The sequence below is a fragment of the Engystomops pustulosus genome, chromosome 1 (assembly GCF_040894005.1).
Source record: "Engystomops pustulosus chromosome 1, aEngPut4.maternal, whole genome shotgun sequence".
NCBI lineage: Eukaryota > Metazoa > Chordata > Amphibia > Anura > Leptodactylidae > Engystomops > Engystomops pustulosus.
The window spans coordinates 4,546,095-4,571,488 of NC_092411.1; the positions used below are offsets into that span (position 1 = coordinate 4,546,095).

General features: G+C 46.2%; 2 protein-coding genes across 3 annotated transcripts in view; one reads left to right on the forward strand and one right to left on the reverse strand.

Moving 5' to 3' along the window:
• Positions 1–1,888: 1,888 nt before the first annotated feature.
• On the reverse strand, positions 1,889–23,426 carry CIMIP2B (ciliary microtubule inner protein 2B). 2 transcript variants are annotated; one of them, XM_072132806.1, is made up of 6 exons: positions 23,295–23,426; positions 13,217–13,443; positions 12,628–12,803; positions 6,543–6,681; positions 3,191–3,412; positions 1,889–2,228 (listed from the first exon to the last, which is right to left on the reverse strand). In XM_072132806.1, exons 1-6 carry the CDS (start codon positions 23,360–23,362, stop codon positions 2,140–2,142), a joined length of 921 nt encoding a protein of 306 aa, XP_071988907.1. In that variant the 5' UTR covers positions 23,363–23,426; the 3' UTR covers positions 1,889–2,139. The 2 variants fall into 2 exon arrangements, with proteins under 2 accessions (XP_071988907.1, XP_071988908.1); XM_072132807.1 differs by lacking the exon at positions 23,295–23,426 and adding an exon at positions 14,319–14,390.
• LOC140085346 (uncharacterized) overlaps positions 14,332–25,394 on the forward strand; it is a 96,856-nt gene continuing 85,793 nt past the window's right edge. The window contains exon 1 of the mRNA XM_072126523.1: positions 14,332–14,480. The gene's annotated coding sequence lies outside the window, so the exon portion shown is untranslated. The remainder of the gene's footprint in view (positions 14,481–25,394) is intronic.

Here is a 25,394-nt window from a genome sequence, read left to right on the forward strand (position 1 = left end):
TTTTGAAGTTGTTACAAATTATATCATTGGGACGACATCAAAGGACATCTATTACCAGGATGAAGGATTGTAAACCCAGCACAAACATCTATTACCAGGATGAAGGATTGTAAACCCAGCACAAACATCTATTACCAGGATGAAGGACTGTAAACCCAGCACAAAAATCTATTACCAGGATGAAGGATTGTAAACCCAGCACAGACATCTATTACCAGGATGAAGGATTGTAAACCAAGCACACAGACATACTGCTGTGTGCCTCCTCTGGGAGGATTTGCGCTTCCTTTAGCTTCCAATGCCCTTGTTTTTAAGTAAAAAAGGCTTTCAAGTTATGCAAATGAGCCTAAGGGGCTCCAGGTTTTATTAACACATATGGAACCTGAAGCCCCTCAGGCTAATTTGCATAATTTTAAAAGCTTTTTTTTTGTAGAAACCAAGGCATAAAAAACTTAAAGAAGAGCCGATCCTGCCAGAGGGGGTTACACCAGTATGTCTGGTTTACAATCCTTCATCCTGGTGGTAGATGTCCTTTAATGGCTTATTCAGATGGGAGTGTCCATTGAGTGTCCGTAACAAAATACAGACGTGTGATATTCATGTGCCATCCGTATTCTAAACGCATACATTTTTTCACGTCCACAAAAAAAAAATGGATGGTTTCCTATCTTTTGCCCCCCCCCCCATTTGATAAAAAATGGACCGAACATGGACGTCATCTGCGTTCCGACCATTGCAGATCCATTGACCCACCAATCTATGTGCACTCACTAATGTGCAGGGTGAGGCAGATTAATGAACACTGGCGCCCCCTGTGCTGCTCGAGAATTAAATGCACCCTTTTTTTTTTGGTGCACCTTTGCTGAGTCACAGTAACAAGTGTGGTGCGCGGTCCAACTCTGCACCGGACGCCCCTTTAGGTGCTGAATTTTGTGTCGTGGTGGACACAGAGCATAAAACTAGCGCAGACACTTTATAATTACATGTACAAGCAGTTTGCACTGTAAAGTCTGACGCAAAGCCTAAATGTGGCCTATGGGCGTCCGTGTCCCACATGTGAACAGACCCATAGAAATCAATGAGTCAGTCTGCAAAAAAACGGACAGCAAACTGAGGTCAAAAATGCCCGACTGAATGAGCTCAAACAGGACTCCTTGATGATATACGATGAGGTGTGGACCTATATAGAATTATGGTAAATCTAAATATATCCAAAGCAGGGGTGGAACCCAACACCAATAGAGGTAATGGACTTCCTGAATCCAAAAAGTCACTTTTTTGGTATATTGATGAGATAGGGAACACCCCTCCTGGAAAAGAAGCCCTTTCCTTGTGTATATATCAACATTTACAGATAGGGGGTGTGGTCTCCCAAAGCGGGGGTGTGGTCTCCCAAAGCGGGGGTGTGGTCTCCCAAAGCGGGGGGGTGTCCTTACACTCATATCCGCACATTGTACTTTACCAACTCACCGGGACTCATTCTACCTTATCCCAAATGGAACACTTATGACTTTATGAGGAAGGACAGACAAGGAGTCCTAAATCATGGTCCATTATATGAGTCCTGCAATGCGGGGAGAAAATACTAACATACTAGTCTAAGGTCTAAGAAAAGGCAGAAAATGAAAACCTTTTTTTTACTGAAACAGAGTTTCAATCCCGTGCTTCACTCCCAACTACTAAGGTACATGATAGAACGGCGGCTGCCTGCACCTACCACTAGGGGGAGCTCTCTGAATACATTTCTCATTTATTATAATAAAGTTGCATCTTCATGGAAGGAAAATTAGGACTGAAAAGCAACAGAAGGCACGAAAAAAACTGCATCTGCAATGATGATTGGATAGCGAGAGGCCCTGAGAAGGCGGACATACTGTATAGACACTCGTGCACACACATATTTATTGCAAGTAAAGTGATTGTCTCCGTGGTTTTTTTGGGCTTTGGAATAATGATTGTCTCATTTGCATCCTAAGGCTTTGGCACACACCTCATCGTCATAACGAATCCACCCCCGAATAACAATGGGAAACCAACGCAGTCCCCAGTATATGGCTTCAGTACAACCGTCTGCAGGTCACCACATTATCCACCAGGGGGCGAAGGTTCCTTTTGTCTTTCATTGGCTTCTGACACTTGCTAATTGACTATTTGCTTTTGCAAAGTGGACTGCCCAAGTGCATTATGGGTAAGGTGGCCGTAGGTGTGTCCGTACTGAAACTTGTAGCCTATTAAAGGGAGAGAGTAACAGTGTTACCAGTTTATACTTAATAAAATAATAAAAAACCAAATCAACAGCTTAAGATTTGGTTAAGATATTTTTCTTTTTTCTTAAATTTTGAAGTTTAAATCCGTCTCTAATTTTCTTATGTTTTGAGTATTTGAAAACAAAGCCAAATATTCCCTAGAAGGATGTAACACATCAAATGCAATGACCTGCAACCACCACTAGAGGGAGGGAGGTTATGCATGATGTCAATAAAAACACAGTATGCAATAAGCTTACAAGCTCCCTCTAGTGGTGGCTGCAGCATCTAACCTTTTAGGTCTATTCCCAAGCAAAGGATTTTGTATCATAAAAATGTAGCCCTGGACACAATAAAAGTAAATTAAGAAATGAATCATCTTGGAATTAATGACCCACATACAGCAGGATGATCGAAGATGAGCATCCCCTTTAAATGACATAGACATTACCAACGCAGCTTTCAAACCACAGATGAGTGACAGTCAGATCTTTTATATTGTGATCTAAAACCTCACTTAAGGGTCACAGTCTGCATTGGAGTTCTTAAAGGGATACGTATTCTGTATATAGGAAATTAGGATAAATCTTGGGATTTCCCTTTACATAAAATTCTAAATAAATCTGCATGATTAGGGTAAAATTGGGGTTTTCTATACATATTACATAGTAAAACATACACAAACATCGAAAAAAAAATTTGGGTTTCCATCCATTACCTATAAAAGATCTATATTCCCAATAAAGGGGAATATTTTGGGGATACGTTTTATTCAGTGCAATGTATCACAGCAGCTACAGGAAGCCACAAGGACCCAAAATCTGTATGAATACAGAACGGGATTTTGGAATAGTAGGTGTGGAGCTATGAGACTCTCCCCCCCCCCCCCCTAATATTTGGAGAGGAAGTGGTGGCCATATAGGGCACATGTAGAAGGGTCTCACCTGGCACATACCCCGTGTAGCGGGGCAATAATCCCAGCTGCTGCAGGTAGATGTGACTCTGCTCCGGCTGCTGTCTCCCCCCTGCTCCCGGCCTCTGGAGGTCGCCTATTTTGGATCCTTTATTCAGAGTCATTTCGGAGAATTCGGTGATAGCTTTGTTGGTGGTGATGGGGTAACCGCTGCCAATGAGGAAACGAGAGCGGGGAACATACCCCGTGTAGCCTGCGGGAACAGATGGAGTCGAGCATTTGCATGCAGCAGACACTATAGCAGTGCTGCTCAGCCTTCCTAATGCCCTTTTATACCGTTCAATTTGCTACTCCTATGAATCATATTTGTAGTCACAGTGGTGCCCCCAGGAGTTACAGTAATGCCCCCAGTAGCCAGCATTCACAGTGGTGTCCCCAGTAGCCAGCAGTCACAGTGGTGCCCCCAGTAGCCAGTAGTCACAGTGGTGCCCCCAGTAGTCACAGTGATGTCCACTGTAGCCAGCAGTCACAGTGGTGCCCCCAGTAGCCAGCAGTCACAGTAATGCCCCCCAGTAGTCACAGTGATGTCCACTGTAGCCAGCAGTCACAGTGGTGCCCCCAGTAGTCACAGTGATGTCCACTGTAGCCAGCAGTCACAGTGGTGCCTCCAGTAGTCACAGTGATGTCCACAGTAGCCAGCAGTCACAGAGTTGCCTCCTGTAGCCAGCAGTCACAGAGATTTCTCCAGTAGCCAGTAGCCACCGAGATGCCTCCAGTAGACAGTAGTCACAGTGATCCTCCAAGTAATCACAGCACCTGCCCCCAGTAACCAGCAGTCACAATGATGCTCCAAGTGGCCAGTAGTCACAGTGATGTCACCAGTAGTCAGTAGTCACAGTGATGCCCCCAGTAGGCAGTAGTCACAGTGATGCCCCCAGTAGTCACAGTAATGCCCCCAGTAGCCAGTAGTCATAGTGGTGCAGCCAGTAGCCAGTAGTCACAATGATGCCCCAGTAGTCACAGTGATGCCCCCAGTAGCCAGTAGTCATAGTGGTGCAGGCAGTAGTCACGGTGATGCCCCCGGTAGCCATCAGTCACTGTGATGCCCCCCCATAGCCAGTAGTCACGGTGATGCCCCCAGTAGCCAGTAGTCACAGTGATGCCCCCAGTAGGCAGTAGTCACAGTGATGCCCCCGTAGGCAGTAGTCACGGTGATCCCCCCAGTAGCCAGTAGTCACAGTGATGTCCCCAGTAGGCAGTAGTCACGGTGATGCCCCAGTAGTCACAGTGATGCCCCCAGTAGCCAGTAGTCATAGTGGTGCAGCCAGTAACCAGTAGTCACGGTCATGCCCCCGGTAGCCACCAGTCACTGTGATGCCCCCCCCCCGTAGCCAGTGGTCACGGTGATGCCCCCAGTAGACAGCAGTCACAGTGATGCCCCCAGTAGCCAGTAGTCACAGTGATGCCCCCAGTAGGCAGTAGTCACAGTGATGTCCCCAGTAGGCAGTAGTCACGGTGATGCCCCAGTAGTCACAGTGATGCCCCCAGTAGCCAGTAGTCATAGTGGTGCAGCCAGTAACCAGTAGTCACGGTCATGCCCCCGGTAGCCACCAGTCACTGTGATGCCCCCCCCCCCGTAGCCAGTGGTCACGGTGATGCCCCCAGTAGACAGCAGTCACAGTGATGCCCCCAGTAGCCAGTAGTCACAGTGATGCCCCCAGTAGGCAGTAGTCACAGTGATGTCCCCAGTAGGCAGTAGTCACAGTGATGTCCCCAGTAGGCAGTAGTCACGGTGATCCCCCCAGTAGTCACAGTGATGTCCACAGTAGCCAGCAGTCACAGAGTTGCCTCCTGTAGCCAGCAGTCACAGAGATTTCTCCAGTAGCCAGTAGCCACCGAGATGCCTCCAGTAGACAGTAGTCACAGTGATCCTCCAAGTAATCACAGCACCTGCCCCCAGTAACCAGCAGTCACAATGATGCTCCAAGTGGCCAGTAGTCACAGTGATGTCACCAGTAGTCAGTAGTCACAGTGATGCCCCCAGTAGTCACAGTAATGCCCCCAGTAGCCAGTAGTCATAGAGGTGCAGCCAGTAGCCAGTAGTCACAATGATGCCCCAGTAGTCACAGTGATGCCCCCAGTAGCCAGTAGTCATAGTGGTGCAGGCAGTAGTCACGGTGATGCCCCCGGTAGCCATCAGTCACTGTGATGCCCCCCCATAGCCAGTAGTCACGGTGATGCCCCCAGTAGCCAGTAGTCACAGTGATGCCCCCAGTAGCCAGTAGTCACAGTGATGCCCCCGTAGGCAGTAGTCACGGTGATCCCCCCAGTAGCCAGTAGTCACAGTGATGTCCCCAGTAGGCAGTAGTCACGGTGATGCCCCAGTAGTCACAGTGATGCCCCCAGTAGCCAGTAGTCATAGTGGTGCAGCCAGTAACCAGTAGTCACGGTCATGCCCCCGGTAGCCACCAGTCACTGTGATGCCCCCCCCCCCCCCCCGTAGCCAGTGGTCACGGTGATGCCCCCAGTAGACAGCAGTCACAGTGATGCCCCCAGTAGCCAGTAGTCACAGTGATGCCCCCAGTAGGCAGTAGTCACAGTGATGCCCCCCGTAGGCAGTAGTCACGGTGATCCCCCCAGTAGCCAGATGTCACAGTGGTGTCTCCAGTAGTCACAGTGATGTCCACAGTAGCCAGCAGTCACAGAGTTGCCTCCTGTAGCCAGCAGTCACAGAGATTTCTCCAGTAGCCAGTAGCCACCGAGATGCCTCCAGTAGACAGTAGTCACAGTGATCCTCCAAGTAATCACAGCACCTGCCCCCAGTAACCAGCAGTCACAATGATGCTCCAAGTGGCCAGTAGTCACAGTGATGTCACCAGTAGTCAGTAGTCACAGTGATGCCCCCAGTAGTCACAGTAATGCCCCCAGTAGCCAGTAGTCATAGTGGTGCAGGTAGTAGCCAGTAGTCACAATGATGCCCCAGTAGTCACAGTGATGCCCCCAGTAGCCAGTAGTCATAGTGGTGCAGGCAGTAGTCACGGTGATGCCCCCGGTAGCCATCAGTCACTGTGATGCCCCCCCGTAGCCAGTAGTCACGGTGATGCCCCCAGTAGCCAGTAGTCACAGTGATGCCCCCGTAGGCAGTAGTCACGGTGATCCCCCCAGTAGCCAGTAGTCACAGTGATGTCCCCAGTAGGCAGTAGTCACGGTGATCCCCCCAGTAGCCAGTAGTCACAGTGATGTCCCCAGTAGGCAGTAGTCACAGTAATGCCCCCATAGCCAGTAGTCACAGTGATGCCCCCAGTAGCCAATTAATAAATTATTCTACATCTTGGAGATACTATACATCTACAAAACGTTGATGAATTAAAAATAACAAACACCTGAAATGAAGTACTTATTGGGGTCCTCATCCTCCATGTAGTAGGGGGAAACTTGTATCTGGAAGGCATTGGGGGAAACGTATTGGGTCGGTTCCTTGGAGAGAGCTGGGAGCGGAGTCCGATACTTGGCTGTGATAAGCTGGGGATAGGATCAAACAGAAAAAAAACATTTATATCAGTAGAGATTACAGAGTTAGGTCACAGCACCAAGGTGGAAATATACACATAGAGCACACGTACACATAGGCACCAGGCGACCTAATATCTATGGGCTTGAGGTGTGTCTGCTTTTTATAGAGGACTCCAACAATATGTCACTGCAGAAGCTTTATCTTATAAGGAGGCATTCAGTTATTTTCATTCGTGCCCTGACAAGGTTAGGAGCGCCATCAAGTGGGCAGCAATAAATATCTCCAGAAATCCTCTACCTACTGGTGTCAGTGTGGGAAAGAAAGGATAGATTGTGGTCCTATACGTAGTCCTGAATTTACAACAACGGGTACCCCTCTCTTGGTGGGGAAATGGACAAAAACACAATAAAATATATTCTTAAAAATTGTTGGAACTTTATTAATACAGAAAAACACACAAAGATACCAGTGTGGTTACTACTGGTGATGTATACAAGTGATAATATATACAATAGAAACACAGTGGTTTGGCACAGATGAAAAACGGATAACCTGGACAGGGGAAAAAGGTTATAGTGTACTAAAGCGGGTGAATAGGAAGCTGGGCAATGCAGTGTGTTAGGTGTGTGATAGCTCCATGTAGTACATGTGTAGAGTATATGCAGAGAGACTCTCCTATATAAAGGAGGATAATAATGTCTTAGAGGGCTATCTGAAAAAGTATGCCAGCTCTTACCAGTAAAGGATGTTGCAAAGCACCGCTGCCAGGTTAGGACCGCGTCCCCGACGCGCGTTTCGGCTCTAAGGGAGCCTTCGTCTGGGGGGTGGCGTCTCTTTAGTACCAGGGGAATATAAGAGAAATTTGAGCCAATGAGAGTGTTAGTGAGCGATCACGTGCCCGTGGGTTTCTCTCGCGAGAACACGGAAACATGAACAACCCGACGTGATGTGCAGTCACCCAAGATCACAGAACCCGTTTAGAGCTGGATCCAAGGTTAAAGGCGCATGCGTGAGAGGCGCCCCATACATGAAAAGTTTTAGCTATGGTGATGCGGTTAAAAGAAATGCATGTGGATAGTGACAGGAGTGTACATGAATTATAAATATAACAATAGTGCAATATAGTTGAAAGGTAACACTATTCATCCAAAATAAATTACACAGTGTTCTTTTTATATATAACAGTGATGATACTATAAATTGCCATGGGTACTGAAATATAAAGTGCACAGTGCATTTACATATGATGATAGAGAGTTAAATGGGAGAGCAAAATATACAGTGAACATGTATTATTAATATAAAGTGCACAGTGCGTTTACATATGATTTTAAAGGGTTAGCATAGGAGAGCAAAATATACAGTGAACATGTATTATTCCATATTGGTTACTACATATATTACACATCAATTTGGTTACCAGAGTTAACATAATTAAATAAAATATATAGTGGACATGTATTGTACGCCCCATTAATTACTGCATATGTTGCACACCAATTTGGTTGACGTACAAAATTAGTGAAGCGAATTGTATAGTGGACATATATTATATACCATATTGGTTACTGCACATGTTCCACATCAATTTGGTTACCACAGAATGGCAGGATACACATATATGCATATGACTGATGAATGGCATGCAAATCCATAAATTCATAACAGTGTCACAGATTTCATAAATATGATAAAGTTTATACCGGTGATAAATATCTTACATTGTCATAGACCATAATGGATAAAGTGCACCGTGCCTGTTCGATATAGATATGTTCAAAATGTAAACTATGTACCGTATTAGTTATCTAAGGCCAACAGGCAGCTGTGTATATGTATATTGTAACAATGGATCTAGATACCTGCTGAGAACAGGGGACAATTGAATTTGTTCAAATACATTGGATATTATACAATAGTTGTTGTCCTTATGGCCTACACATATTACAAACAAACACTATAAGTTTGGTAGCAGGTAAAATAGGGAACAATGTAATTTGTTCAAATATGTTGGATATTGTGCAATGATTATTATCCTTATAGCCTACATATATTGTAAACAAAACAATATGAATTGGTGACAAGTGAGGTGGGGAGGTGAAAGGGATTACGTGAGGGGGGGGGGGGGGAGGTTGTGAGGTGAGGGAGAACGTGAGGTAAGAGAAACATGCAAGTCGAAAACAAGTGAATTAGTATTTAGCTCTAAAATGCAGCCCTGTATTACCTAATTGGATCTATACACTGACACTTTATTGTCATATTTATAGTCAGGGAATTTCCCGAAAAGATATATACGTGCTGTTGAAACGCACTTTTAGGTGGGTCTGTTAGACATGGTGGTATAGTACACATAATGATGGTATAGATAAGTTTTTTAGACATGATGGTCCAAAACGCCATAGATCCTGGGATAAGAAAGGTTGGTATATTCCACCAGGTGGGTTAAGTCATGGGGTTTGGTTCCGTTGTTTCTCCAGATACTGACAACATAATCGTAACGGCTCATTAGTTGTTGATGATATATATGTATATAAACCTATGAAGAAATGGTTGCTGAAACATAAAAATGTAGAGTTAGAGACAAATAAAAACAATTAAAAGTCTGGAGTGTTAAGACGCCAGTTTGTGTTAGCATAGCATGAACCCAGCACTATAATTAGGGTCACCAAATAGAGGGGTGAGAATATTATGGTGAATGGGGACTATTTTGGTTTATGTATATTATAAATACGGGGCGAAACTCAGGGTCTCATTGAGACCTCTTGGTTTTAAAGTATTGAGGGTCCAAATCCATCTGGTTTCGTGCTGAGCCAGAACTTTCTGGATCGGACCCCCTCTGATGCCGAGATCCACTTTCTCAATACCACGTACCACGTGCACATACCTTCACAGATTCATCAGGTACAAAGACCTACAATATCCAACATAACATCTCTTGCACAACCACAGCGGTAATATACTATGCCACATGCCCTTGTAATCTGATTTACATCGGTCTAACAAGCAGGGCCCTAAAGGTGAGAATCAGAGAACATATGCGGGACATCAGGGCCACACTCGAGAGTGATGCGGTTTGTGAGGGCAAACCAGTTGCAGCCCACTTTAGGGACAAACATAAATCCGATCCAAATCTTCTAATGGTACGTGGTATTGAGAAAGTGGATCTCGGCATCAGAGGGGGTCCGATCCAGAAAGTTCTGGCTCAGCACGAAACCAGATGGATTTGGACCCTCAATACTTTAAAACCAAGAGGTCTCAATGAGACCCTGAGTTTCGCCCCGTATTTATAATATACATAAACCAAAATAGTCCCCATTCACCATAATATTCTCACCCCTCTATTTGGTGACCCTAATTATAGTGCTGGGTTCATGCTATGCTAACACAAACTGGCGTCTTAACACTCCAGACTTTTAATTGTTTTTATTTGTCTCTAACTCTACATTTTTATGTTTCAGCAACCATTTCTTCATAGGTTTATATACATATATATCATCAACAACTAATGAGCCGTTACGATTATGTTGTCAGTATCTGGAGAAACAACGGAACCAAACCCCATGACTTAACCCACCTGGTGGAATATACCAACCTTTCTTATCCCAGGATCTATGGCGTTTTGGACCATCATGTCTAAAAAACTTATCTATACCATCATTATGTGTACTATACCACCATGTCTAACAGACCCACCTAAAAGTGCGTTTCAACAGCACGTATATATCTTTTCGGGAAATTCCCTGACTATAAATATGACAATAAAGTGTCAGTGTATAGATCCAATTAGGTAATACAGGGCTGCATTTTAGAGCTAAATACTAATTCACTTGTTTTCGACTTGCATGTTTCTCTTACCTCACGTTCTCCCTCACCTCACAACCTCCCCCCCCCCCCCTCACGTAATCCCTTTCACCTCCCCACCTCACTTGTCACCAATTCATATTGTTTTGTTTACAATATATGTAGGCTATAAGGATAATAATCATTGCACAATATCCAACATATTTGAACAAATTACATTGTTCCCTATTTTACCTGCTACCAAACTTATAGTGTTTGTTTGTAATATGTGTAGGCCATAAGGACAACAACTATTGTATAATATCCAATGTATTTGAACAAATTCAATTGTCCCCTGTTCTCAGCAGGTATCTAGATCCATTGTTACAATATACATATACACAGCTGCCTGTTGGCCTTAGATAACTAATACGGTACATAGTTTACATTTTGAACATATCTATATCGAACAGGCACGGTGCACTTTATCCATTATGGTCTATGACAATGTAAGATATTTATCACCGGTATAAACTTTATCATATTTATGAAATCTGTGACACTGTTATGAATTTATGGATTTGCATGCCATTCATCAGTCATATGCATATATGTGTATCCTGCCATTCTGTGGTAACCAAATTGATGTGGAACATGTGCAGTAACCAATATGGTATATAATATATGTCCACTATACAATTCGCTTCACTAATTTTGTACGTCAACCAAATTGGTGTGCAACATATGCAGTAATTAATGGGGCGTACAATACATGTCCACTATATATTTTATTTAATTATGTTAACTCTGGTAACCAAATTGATGTGTAATATATGTAGTAACCAATATGGAATAATACATGTTCACTGTATATTTTGCTCTCCTATGCTAACCCTTTAAAATCATATGTAAACGCACTGTGCACTTTATATTAATAATACATGTTCACTGTATATTTTGCTCTCCCATTTAACTCTCTATCATCATATGTAAATGCACTGTGCACTTTATATTTCAGTACCCATGGCAATTTATAGTATCATCACTGTTATATATAAAAAGAACACTGTGTAATTTATTTTGGATGAATAGTGTTACCTTTCAACTATATTGCACTATTGTTATATTTATAATTCATGTACACTCCTGTCACTATCCACATGCATTTCTTTTAACCGCATCACCATAGCTAAAACTTTTCATGTATGGGGCGCCTCTCACGCATGCGCCTTTAACCTTGGATCCAGCTCTAAACGGGTTCTGTGATCTTGGGTGACTGCACATCACGTCGGGTTGTTCATGTTTCCGTGTTCTCGCGAGAGAAACCCACGGGCACGTGATCGCTCACTAACACTCTCATTGGCTCAAATTTCTCTTATATTCCCCTGGTACTAAAGAGACGCCACCCCCCAGACGAAGGCTCCCTTAGAGCCGAAACGCGCGTCGGGGACGCGGTCCTAACCTGGCAGCGGTGCTTTGCAACATCCTTTACTGGTAAGAGCTGGCATACTTCTCCAGATAGCCCTCTAAGACATTATTATCCTCCTTTATATAGGAGAGTCTCTCTGCATATACTCTACACATGTACTACATGGAGCTATCACACACCTAACACACTGCATTGCCCAGCTTCCTATTCACCCGCTTTAGTACACTATAACCTTTTTCCCCTGTCCAGGTTATCCGTTTTTCATCTGTGCCAAACCACTGTGTTTCTATTGTATATATTATCACTTGTATACATCACCAGTAGTAACCACACTGGTATCTTTGTGTGTTTTTCTGTATTAATAAAGTTCCAACAATTTTTAAGAATATATTTTATTGTGTTTTTGTCCATTTCCCCACCAAGAGAGGGGTACCCGTTGTTGTCTATGTAGTTTTGGACTAAACAATGCGTCATAAGAGCGGGCCACACCACATAAATACTTTGGTTAGTCACTAGAGGCACCATATAACTTAGTGGAGTCTGGTGGGCCCTCATCTCTGTATCCAACCTCTTTTCTACGTAGTCCTGAATTTGCCAGGATTGTTCTGAATCGTAAGTTACGCCCCTGGCAATTGTGGTAAAAAAAAAAAAGGAAGTGGGCGTTAATAGTCTAGGGGTGGAGCTTATATGCATGTATTTTGCAGAGCATTAATGTATTGAAAGTTTTTTCAGTATCTGATCTCACCTGCTTCTCGTGTTCGGTCCGGGGTGCCTGCTGCCCGCTCTGGAGCTTACTGACCAGGAGCTGCTCCTTCAGGTGAATTTGCTGGTGGTTTTGGTCTTTCTGAAAATCAGTCAAGGCGTCTCGAGTCGTCTCAGCGTACGTCTTAGCGAAGAATTTCTGCGATCGGGGGATAAAACCTGAGGACACAAGGAAAAAGCAGGAGAAAGAACTGACTTTTTATCCCGCTACATTTAGAAAACAAAGAAAGAAGCTACCTTAAAGGGATTCTCCTTAAGTGAGTTGGCCATTCTCCCTTAAGGACTCTCTCCTGAAGGCTTATGTGCCTTTACTAATTAAATAATATTTCCTGAATGTTCATCAAGTGATTTAGCAGTCCTGCTACTTGCCTCTGTGCTGTGTGCAGACTCTCTGTGGTTCTTTGTTTACATGTGTGAGCACTGCTGAATAGGAGGAGCTGCAGCAGGAGGTTATACTAGATTCAGTGAGGATGGACAGTGTGAAGAGAGAGAGTGGAAGGTGGGAGGGCGGACAGAAGCAGTGAAAAAGAGGAAACTGTGTGTATATGCAGTAACATGCGCCACATCATTACCGGTGTATCCTGGGATCATAGTAGAGGACAACTTCTCATCTCCCAGACGTGGTTTCCTTCTGTTTGACAAGTCCAGTTTGGTGTCATTACGAGGAGGAGGGAATGGACAGGACTGGAGAACCAGCTGCCCGGAGTGCCGGACGTCAGGGCTGGTCAACAGCTGACCGGTGAGTTTCCCATAGGTCTTACCCAGATTATACTTGTACTGAGGACAGAAGCCGCCGTACCTGGAATACATACATAGAGATACATTGTACTACAAATCAGAAGTAGTACAGAATAGGTAATAGTAATAGTGAGTGCAGCTCTGAATACAAGTTACGGATGAGTGATTTAATTTAAAAAAATGTATTTACTGAAGCAGATTTTGTGTTATTCAGCTTCCTCTACTGTGGAAGGATAAAGCACAGTTATGATATAGATAATAATCCAGGGCATCTACCAGGCGAGTAACTACCAGGGGTAGCAGCCTTAGCAGCTGCTATTGGGGCCTTAGTGTCAGGGGGGGCCAGCATCTGGGGTATTGGGTGTGAATATGCTGTATGTCTGTGTATATGATGCAGAGGTGTATATGGTACTGCATGTATGTGTGTATATATGGTGCATATACTGCATATACTTTTTTTAAGGGGTAAGTGGGGCCCCATTCAGAAGTCTGCTATGGGGCCCTTCCTCTCCTAGTTACACCACGCTCAGTATTTCCGCTGTGTGATAGTATGTAACACATTTGTATATGGCGCCATAAGAAAGAAGATGAAGACTGTAAACATTTGAGGGTCTCCTCTGGTTCTATTAGAATCTGGAAATAGCAGAGAGGTCATGAAAGGGTCAAATAATCTTATTGTTTGGTATTGTATACAATAATATCATTTATTAACCCCTTCCCGCAAAATCCCGGTCTATAACGCCATAGTCCTGGCAGCGGGTCACACGCGGTGCTGGCGCCAGAAGCAGTGGGTGTCATGCGTCTGTTATAGTTGACACCCAGCTCTTCCACCCATGAATGTGGGTGTTAACCCCTTGCACACCACCATCAGGCATAACAGCAGAGCGTAGGAGGCTTCCCCGTGGATCGGACCTCCCTCCCCCCCGTGCCGCTTACCAGGGGTATCCGATCCTTTCCATGGCCGCCCTGTAACTGTCAGCGCATGCGGCTGCATCGTGAGACTGTTACACTGCATCACATCAGGATCTCAGTGCAGTGACCTGGACTAGAACAATCAGAACCCGGCCTGTGCAGGTCCAAGCGTAAAAAATATCAACTGTGAGCAAAGGGGTCAAAAACCTAATAATGTAAAGTTCCTTCCCATAGAAATACCTAATAAACTATTAAAATCACAAATAAACATACAGTTCTTCAATCTTACACACATGTATACACTCCTACACACATACACACAACATATAGAGCCATATACAGCCGTATAGCATATATACATCACATATATGTTGTATACATATTGGGGGTCATTTACTAAGGGCCCGATTCGCATTTTCCTGACGTGTTACCCAAATATTTCCGGTTTGCGCCGATTTTCCCTGTATTGCCCCTGGTTTTTGCCGCACACTATCGGATTGTGGCGCATCGGCGCTGGCATGCACGCAACGGAAATCAGGAGACGTGGCCGAACGAAAACCCGACGGATTCGGAAAAACCGCCGCATTTTAAAAAAATATTGTGTCGCGGGACTGGCGCTTACCTTCACCAGGTATAGGCTCGTGCATTCCGGCGGACCTTGGGGAACTTCAGCGCAGCAGCGACACCTGGTGGACGTCGGAGGAACTACCTTAGTGAATCACCGGAAGACCCGAATTCACCGCAGAGAACGCGCCGATGGATCGCGAATGGACCGGGTAAGTAAATCTGCCCCATTAGTCTGTGCAGTGTGCACATCCTCCATTCTTTAGTGTTAGGATGGCTGACGGGGCCCCCTGACACTGTGGGCCCCATAGCGGCTGCTATGGCTGCTACCACTCCCCTGATACTCCCCTGATAGCGACCCAGAGAACAGAGATAGCATATTATTTGTACCATACAGGGAACAAGCAAGAAAAAAAACTAAAAATCCTGACGAGATGTGATGATTTTTTTTCCATCTCCTTGAAAGAGTTAATAAAGCTTCATCAATAATCTATAGACGCCCTAAAATGAGGAATCTGTAAAGTGCATCTCATAACAGAAAAAATAATCCCTCATTATGTCCACAATATAAAGTCTTTATATGTTTGGAAGTTTGTACAAGGTGGCATTGCAGATCTGCTCTGAATGCAATGCCTTGCTCTGTTGCTTCAATGCCTTGTTGCTGGAGGGCATCAACCATGAGGCAACTTGAGCCTCTTGCCTCAGGCTGCACCTCCTGAGGCAAGAAGGGGGCGGCATCAGTCATCTGCTACAAAGCAGGACCTGGAAAGTGAAAAACAGCCGATGCCAGTGAGGGTGTGAGATACAGCATGGAGAACCCACCAACTAAAACTCAAACCTGATGTGTTACTTATGGGGGGGGGGAGGGGTCATCCTATAGTTTGCATTAAGAAGTAAACATTTAGGATTAACCCTGCCCTGTTGTGAGCCCACTGAATGTCTATACAGTCATGGCCATAAGTTTTGAGAATGATACAAATGTTAATTGTTACAAAGTCTCCGGCATCAGTTGTTATAATGGTAATTTGCATATTCTCCAGAATGTTATAAAGAGCGATCAGCTTAACAGCAATTAATTACAAAGTTAATATTTGCCTAGAAAATGAACTTTTTCCCCCAAAACACATTTCACCTTCATTGCAGGCGCCTTAGGCGGAGCAGCTGCCATGGTGTCAGTGATGTCTCCAGTAACACAGGTGCGGGGGCTGATGGGGACAGGGCTGGGGACAATGTGTCATGTGTAAGTAACAATCACCACTGGGCAGTATAATAGGAGCAGGTAACATGGTGTCAGTGATGTCTCCAGTAACACAGGTGCGGGGGCTGATGGGGACAGGGCTGGGGGAAAATGTGTCATGTGTAAGTAACAATCACCACTGGGCAGTATAATAGGAGCAGGTAACATGGTGTCAGTGATGTCTCCAGTAACACAGGTGCAGGGGCTGATGGGGACAGGGCTGGGAGACAATGTGTCATGTGTAAGTAACAATCACCACTGGGCAGTATAATAGGAGCAGGTAACATGGTGTCAGTGATGTCCCCAGTAACACAGGTGCGGGGGCTGATGAGGACAGGGCTGGGGACAATGTGTCATGTGTAAGTAACAATCACCACTGGGCAGTATAATAGGAGCAGGTAACATGGTGTCAGTGATGTCCCCAGTAACACAGGTGCGGGGGCTGATGGGGACAGGGCTGGGGACAATGTGTCATGTGTAAGTAACAATCACCACTGGGCAGTATAATAGGAGCAGGTAACATGGTGTCAGTGATGTCTCCAGTAACACAGGTGCGGGGGCTGATGGGGACAGAGCTGGGGACAATGTGTCATGTGTAAGTAACAATCACCACTGGGCAGTATAATAGGAGCAGGTAACATGGTGTCAGTGATGTCTCCAGTAACACAGGTGCAGGGGCTGATGGGGACAGGGCTGGGGACAATGTGTCATGTGTAAGTAACAATCACCACTGGGCAGTATAATAGGAGCAGGTAACATGGTGTCAGTGATGTCTCCAGTAACACAGGTGCGGGGGCTGATGGGGACAGGGCTGGGGACAATGTGTCATGTGTAAGTAACAATCACCACTGGGCAGTATAATAGGAGCAGGTAACATGGTGTCAGTGATGTCCCCAGTAACACAGGTGCAGGGGCTGATGAGGACAGGGCTGGGGACAATGTGTCATGTGTAAGTAACAATCACCACTGGGCAGTATAATAGGAGCAGGTAACATGGTGTCAGTGATGTCTCCAGTAACACAGGTGCGGGGGCTGATGGGGACAGGGCTGGGGACAATGTGTCATGTGTAAGTAACAATCACCACTGGGCAGTATAATAGGAGCAGGTAACATGGTGTCAGTGATGTCCCCAGTAACACAGGTGCAGGGGCTGATGAGGACAGGGCTGGGGACAATGTGTCATGTGTAAGTAACAATCACCACTGGGCAGTATAATAGGAGCAGGTAACATGGTGTCAGTGATGTCTCCAGTAACACAGGTGCGGGGGCTGATGGGGACAGGGCTGGGGACAATGTGTCATGTGTAAGTAACAATCACCACTGGGCAGTATAATAGGAGCAGGTAACATGGTGTCAGTGATGTCTCCAGTAACACAGGTGCGGGGGCTGATGGGGACAGGGCTGGGGACAATGTGTCATGTGTAAGTAACAATCACCACTGGGCAGTATAATAGGAGCAGGTAACATGGTGTCAGTGATGTCTCCAGTAACACAGGTGCGGGGGCTGATGGGGACAGGGCTGGGGACAATGTGTCATGTGTAAGTAACAATCACCACTGGGCAGTATAATAGGAGCAGGTAACATGGTGTCAGTGATGTCTCCAGTAACACAGGTGCGGGGGCTGATGGGGACAGGGCTGGGAGACAATGTGTCATGTGTAAGTAACAATCACCACTGGGCAGTATAATAGGAGCAGGTAACATGGTGTCAGTGATGTCTCCAGTAACACAGGTGCCGGGGCTGATGGGGACAGGGCTGGGGGGACAATGTGTCAGGATTAAGTAACAATCACACCCCTGGACACTTTACAAGGAGGCTGGTGCTTGGCATCATTGTTTCTCTTCTGTTACCCATGGTTATCTCTAAAGAAACACGTGCAGTCATCATTGCACTGCACAAAACTGACCTAACAGGGAAGAGTACCGCAGCGAGAAAGATTGCACCTCAGTCACCAATCTATCGCATCATCAAGGAATCCAAGGAGAGAGGCTCCATTGTTACCAAAAAGGCTCCAGGAGCCCAAGAAGGACCAGCAAGCACCAAGACGTCTCTTACAAGTGTCTCAGCTTGGGGATGGGGCTCCCAGCATCGCAGAGCTCAGGAATGGCAGCAGCAGGTGTGAGGCATCTGCACGCACTGTGACACTGCGGAGACTCCTGGAGCAAGACCTGGTGTCCAGGAGGGCAGCACAGAAGCCGCTTCTCTCCAGAAACCATCAGGGACAGACGGATATTCTGCAGGAGGTGCAGGGAGTGGACGCTGAGGACTGGGGGAAAGTCATTGGGGGTCATTTACTAAGGGCCCGATTCGCGTTTTCCCGACGTGTTACCCGAATATTTCCGATTTGCGCCGATTGTACCTGAATAGCCCCGGGATTTTGGCGCACGCGATCGGATTGTGGCGCATCGGCACCGGCATGCACGCGACGGAAATCGTGGGGCGTGGCCGAACGAAAACCCGACGGAATCGGAAAAAACGCAGCATTTAAAAAAGGAAATTGTGTCGCGGAGCTTGCACTCACCTTCATCCAGGATAGGATCGTGAACTTCAGTGCATTTCAGGGAACTTCAGCGCAGGAACTGCCTTGATGAATCCCGGCCGGACCCGAATCCATCGCAGAGAATGCACCGCTGGATCGCGAACGGACCGGGTAAGTAAATCTGCCCCACTGTCTCTGATGAATCCCCTTTCCGATTGTTGGGAGAAGACAAGGTGAGCGATGCCCCCAGTCCTGTCTCCTGCACCTGTAAAGCCTCCTGCAGCCATTCATGTGTGGGGGGGGGGGGGGGGGGGCGCTTCTCAGCCAAGGGAATCGCCTAAAAACACCTCCATGAATAAAGAATTGGAGCAGAATGTCCTCCAGGAGCCGCTTCTCCCTACCCTCCAGGAGCCGCTTCTCCCGACCCTCCCGGAGCAGATGGTGATGAGCAGAGCCTCCTCCAGCATGATGGAGCACCTGCCATAAAGGGGAGAACTAAATGGTGCAGGGAACAGAACACACAGATTCTGGGTCCATGGCCCGGGAACAGAACACAGAGATTCTGGGTCCATGGCTCCGGGAACAGAACACAGAGATTCTGGGTCCATGGCCCGGGAACAGAACACAGAGATTCTGGGTCCATGGCCCGGGAACAGAACACAGAGATTCTGGGTCCATGGCCCGGGAACAGAACACAGAGATTCTGGGTCCATGGCCCGGAAACTCCCCGGATCTTATCCCATTGAGAACTTGTGGTCAATCATCAGGAGACGGAGGACAAACAAAAACTAACACATTGGGGCACATTTACTAAGGGTCTGCAGCCGCGAATCCGTCGGGTTTTTCCCGAATATTTCCGCTTTGCGCTGTATTTCACAGGATTGTGGCGCACGCGATCGATTTTTGGCGCAATCGCGCCGACTTTCACGCGACACAAATCGGGGGCGTGGCCACCGGACAACCCGAAGGATTCGGACAAACCGCGGAATTTAAAAAGCCATTTGTGTCGCAAGATGAAGCACTCACATACACCAGAAAAAAGCAGGTGAACTCCGGCGGACCTCGGCGCAGCAGCGACACCTGGTGAATATCGGCGCACGGACCTTAGTGAATCCCGGCAGAACCCGAATCAGCGTCAGAGAAACCGCCGCTGGATCGCGACTGGACCGGGTAAGTAAATGTGCCCCATTGTGACAGAATGCAGCAGTGATTGTGCGGGAATGGACGGCGATCAGTCAGGATCTGGTGCAGGAGGTGAGTGAGCGCTGCCAGGGAGAATTGCAGAGGTCCCGGAGAAGAAGGAGAGGTCCTGCAGATACTGACTCGCTGCAGTAACTCCTCCCACCTGACAATAAAAGCTTCTGCTCCCCATAATATGATTGCACTTGTATCTCTGTATGTGATAAACATCTGACAGACCAGAGGGACACATCATGTGACAAGAGGAGATTTGTGTCATGGCCATGACTGTATGTGCAGTGCCCTGTGTAGTGTGCAGGGGGCGCCAGATTACTGAATACTTGCGTCGGGTCTTCGTGTATCTGGCGCCCTCTGTTCTTGCTGGGGGGGGCACCATTGTTTTGGTGCACTTTGTTGATGCTGCAGAATTGTGGAGTAATAAATGTGGCGAACGGTCAGACACTTGCGAACAAATTTCAATTCTATAGCCTGTACAATGCGTCTTTTCCCTCCATGCCCGGCCGTGCGCCCCCCGTACAGCAGGTGACCACCACATATGGGGGATCGGCACTCGGGAGAAATTTTGTATCAAACCTTATGGTACATTTTGACATTTTTTCCATTATGAATTTGTAAATTTTTTGAAAAATACTTTAATTTAGCCCAAAAAATTACAATTTTTAAAATCACACCTCATATTGTTTTAACTCCTGTGAAAAACTTAAAGGGTTAACAAACTGTAGTTTTACATACATTGAGGGGTGACATTTCCAAGTCATTCATGGGGTTTCACTATTATTTAGGCTTCTCAAAGTCACCTGAAATCTGGGAACTTTCCATAAAACACGAGTCCTGGCGAAATTCATGAAAAAACGAAAAATCGCACCCAAAAATGAGCGGACGCATAAAAAAGTGACATAAATCAGAAGACATTGGGGAAACGATTGTCATCCGGATATTTGGGAGCGATCACTTTCTGTCTCACAAATTCAATGGAGGAAATGGAGAAATTTTGTAAATTTTAGTCAAATTTCAGCAATTAAAAGCAATAGAATCTAAACCTAGGGTCAGGATTGGCTTGGAAGGGGTTAAATGACCCAGACCCCTAAGGGGTTAATAGCGCTCCTGTATTGTCACCGGTCTCTGGTGTCCCAGGCCCTTGTGGTATCCAAGCCGGACGGCCGCCATGGAGACGTATAACACACGGATCAGCCTGGAGCAATGATGACAGGAAACCATTGTGTATCCACTGCCGATACTGTATCACAGAGGGTCACATGACCCCGGCAGGAAAAGACCAATGGGGATACAGTGTCACACCTTACAGGCTTAGATACCAGAACCGAGCAAAATGTATCACACCTTACAGACTTAGATACAAGAACCAAGCAAAATGTATCACACCTTACAGGCTTAGATACAAGAACTGAGCAAAATGTATCACAACTTACAGGCTTAGATACAAGAACTGAGCAAAATGTATCACAACTTACAGGCTTAGATACAAGAACTGAGCAAAATGTATCACAACTTACAGGCTTAGATACAAGAACCTACCTAGGAGAATGAATCACACCTTACAGGCTTAGATACAAGGACCTACCTAGAAGAATGTATCACACCCTGCAGGCTTAGATACAAGGACCTATCCGAATGTATCACACCTTAGAGGCTTAGATACAAGAACCTAGAAGAATGTATCACACCTTACAAGGCTTAGGTACAAGAACCTAGAAGAATGTATCACACACTACAGGCTGAGATACATGAATTTAGAAGACAGGATCAAAGCTGATAGACTTTGATAACGGAGCTCAGCAGATCCAGTATCCAGTATCACACAGGAAAGGCTGAGATCTAAAAAATTATCAGACTGTCACACCTGATTGGCTTAGATACACTGATATTGCAGAACGTATCAAACCTTCTAGGCTTAGATGCAAGAATTTAAGAAACATAGTCATAGGGGGATATTTATCCTACGCCGGCGAAGAGGCCCTGATAAATATGCCCCATAATCCTAATTCCTGGTTGCTACGAGCAACATGAATGATACGGGAACACGGATAGTTACAATGTAACAATCTGTCCCTCAGTACTGCAAGGGTTAAGGAACTACTACAAATATTCTAGGTTTCAGTGAAGTTCAGAAACTGTGAAGTAAAAAGCCTATTGAATATGAGAGAGGCGCAGATACATTGTGATACAGTCTCCTCTGAGTATTCAATAGACTTAGATACCTTGTGATACTCCCTGATTATTTCATAGACTCAGATACATTGCAATATATTAAATAATAATAATTCTTTATTTCTATAGCGCACACATATTACGCAGCGCTGCACAGAACTTGTCACATCAGTCCCTGTCCCCATGGGGCTCACAATCTAATCATCCTACCGTTATTTTTGGAGTGTGGGAGGAAACCGGAGGACCCGGAGGAAAGCCACACAAACACGGAGAGAACATACAGACTATTTGTAGATGTTGACCTGGCTGGGACTTAAACCCAGGACCCCAGCGCTGCAAGGCAGAAGTGCTACTCACTGAGCCACCCTGCTGCAAGGCTGTAGTGCTAATCACTGAGTCACCCTGCTGCAAAGCTGTAGTGCTAACCACTGAGCCACCGTGCTGCGAGGCTGTAGTGCCAACCACTAAACCACTGTGCTGCAAGGCTGTAGTGCCAACCACTGAGCCACCAAGCTCTCTGGTATATGCTGATACTTGAGCATTCTTTAGGCTTAGATACAATGTGATACATACTCCCCTGAGTTAAAGTGTAATACTCCATTACCTGATTCTGTATTTATATATTGTGATATATCCCCTCTGATTATTCCATAGGGTCAGATACACTGTGATACACTCTCTGAATATTTGATAGGATTAGATACATTAGGGCGCATGTATCATAAGTCCGGTTTTGTCCGTCTGTTTTTGGGGACTGTTCTTAGAGGTTTTTCCTTATTGATACTTGTGGCGTTTGGTCTTGAATTTGCAACGTTTTAAAACAAAAGTTTCCAAAACTTGCGATCGGTTCCGAGCTCATTTCTACGCCTGGTCAGGGGCAGCCGTGGATCTGCGACTTTCACATCTGGATTTAGGTGATAACTCGGGGAACACTGCAGAAATCTAGACAGTGGCGAACTCCGTAGGGAGACTGTCTTAGGCGCAAATGTAAAAACCGCAAATGTGCACGAGCCCCATAAAAAGTCTCAAAAATTAACAAAAAAGGTAAACCAAAACCTTGATACATGCGCCCAGGGAGATCCACTGTTATGTATGCGGAGCCATCACATACCACTCCATTGTCTTTAACTTTCTCTGTTTTGGATAAGATACAGAAGTGTATAATATAATATACTTTGTGGTCAGTATCTCTGCTTGCTGTCATTGAATGACACTTTCCTGTTTATATAGAGATGAAAACTGTAATGAACCGTTTCTTCTCGCAGATAATTTCTGGCACAAATGTCAATGAGAGAAACTTTAGTACAAGAGGAGGATGGAGAGGAAAGATCTGCCGCTGGACGGACTTACCCTGGGATATAATGGGGATCAGGTGTCATCAGCATGGGGCTGAGTTTTGGGGGGTAGGTGGCTGCCATGCTGCTGCTCCCCTGTGTCACTGGGTGTGCGGCTCTGGTGTCGCTGTGTACTGAGCGTTGTTAGGGATGATAAGGAACAGGAGGAGGAGAGACGACTCCAGGCAATGAGAGGAGGAGCAGATCTCCTGGTCACTGTCACACAGGGAGATGGCAACAAACCTGCACAACCTTCTCCAACTACTAAGGCAACAGTGATTGATAGTCCAGCCCCTACCCAGCTTTCCCAGGGTCCTGAATCTACAATTAGCAATATTCCAAATAAAGCTCCAGGGGGATTAAAAACTATTTCAACATCTGCAAAGAGTTTGTATGTTCTCTCTGTGTTTGCGTGGGTTTCCTCCGGGTTCCCCGGTTTCCTCCCACACTCCAAAACATACTGGTAGGTTGGATTAGTTTGTGAGCCCCATTGGGGACAGGGACTGATCTGTTAAACTATGTGCAGCGCTGCGGAATCTGTGTGCGCTATATAAATAAATTATTATTATTATTATTTTGTAACGTTGTGTTATGATACCCTGGCGCTGTGTAAGGTGTAAGGGACCCAATATCACAAATCCAAAATTCGCTGCTGAAACAACACAAAGTTTAGGAATAACCCGCCACAAGCCTCTAAGAATATAATGGGGTTTATCAAAGCTTTGATCATTTATCTTAATCTTAACAAAATTTCATAAATCTGGAGGTAATGGGGCAGATTTACTTACCCGGTCTATTCGCGATCCAGTGGCGCGTTCTGTGTGGTGGATTCGGGTCTTCCGGCGATTCACTAAGGCAGTTCCTCCGACGTCCACCAGGTGTCGCTGCTGCACTGAAGTTCCCCGAGGCCCGCCGGAGTTCACGATCCTATACTTGGTGAAGGTAAGCGCGTGTCCCGCGACACTTTTTTTTTAAAATGCGGCGGTTTTTCCGAATCCGTCGGGTTTTCGTTCGGCCATGCCCCCCGATTTCCGTTACGTGCATGCCGGCGCCGATGCGGCACAATCTGCTCGTGTGCGCAAAAATCCCGGGGCAATACAGGGAAAATCGGCGCAAAAACGGAAAAATTCACGTAACCCGCCGGTAAAATGCGATTCGAGCCCTTAGTAAATTACCCCCAATGTGTTACACATGAAGCAGATCTGCCATTGGATGCTGTCGGGTTGGTCAGTTCCTTGGGAAGTCGCATCCATCCCATTGCAGAGACTACCGGCTACCAATATATATAGAAAAATATACCCCCCCCCCAATAAATAATAGAATATCACAACACAATAAAGCTTGAGACTACAATATCACCAGGACTACCCAGTACCCAGTATACTGACCAAATGTTTACCATATACTTCCCACACACAAACCTCAACATCTTCTTATGAACAATGGCTGAAGTTATTGATACAAAGCAAACAAAGGCGGAGTCATAAAGATATGAGAATAATAGATAAGCAGCTAACAGGACACCAAAGCATATATGCCTACTATAACTATATACTGCCCCCTATGTGATATTTGGGGCACTGGAGGAGCACTGTGTCTACTGGGGCACTGGAGGAGCACTGTGTCTACTGGGGGAGCACTGTGTCTACTGGGGGCACTGGGGGAGCACTGTGTCTACTGGGGGAGCACTGTGGCTACTCGGGGCACCGGAGGAGCACTGTGGCTACTGGAGGAGCACTGTGTCTACTGGGGCACTGGAGGAGCACTGTGTCTACTGGGGGGCACTGGGGGAGCGCTGTGGCTACCGGGGGGCACTGGGGGAGCATTGTGGCTACTGGGGGAGCACTCTGGCTACTGGGGGAGCACTGTGGCTCCTCAGGGCACTGGAGGAGCACTGTGTCTACTGGGGCACTGGGGGAGTGCTGTGGCTACTGGGGGAGCGCTGTGGCTACTGGGGGAGCACTGTGGCTACTGGGGGGCACTGGGGGAGCACTCTGACTACTGGGGGAGCACTGTGGCTACTCAGGGCACTGGGGGAGCACTGTGGCTACTAAAGGCACTGAAGGAGCACTGTGGCTACTGGGGGGCAGTAAGGGAGCACTGTGGCTACTGGGGG

Excerpts from the sequence above, each read along its gene's own strand:
- CIMIP2B (XM_072132806.1), bottom strand. The coding sequence starts at position 23,362 with ATGGCAGCCACCTACCCCCCAAAACTCAGCCCCATGCTGATGACACCT. Across the intron at positions 3,413-6,542 it reads CAATAAGTACTTCATTTCAG|GCTACACGGGGTATGTTCCC; the intron begins GTGTTTGTTATT and ends CTGTTCCCGCAG. Across the intron at positions 2,229-3,190 it reads CTACACGGGGTATGTGCCAG|GCTACAAGTTTCAGTACGGA; the intron begins GTGAGACCCTTC and ends TCCCTTTAATAG.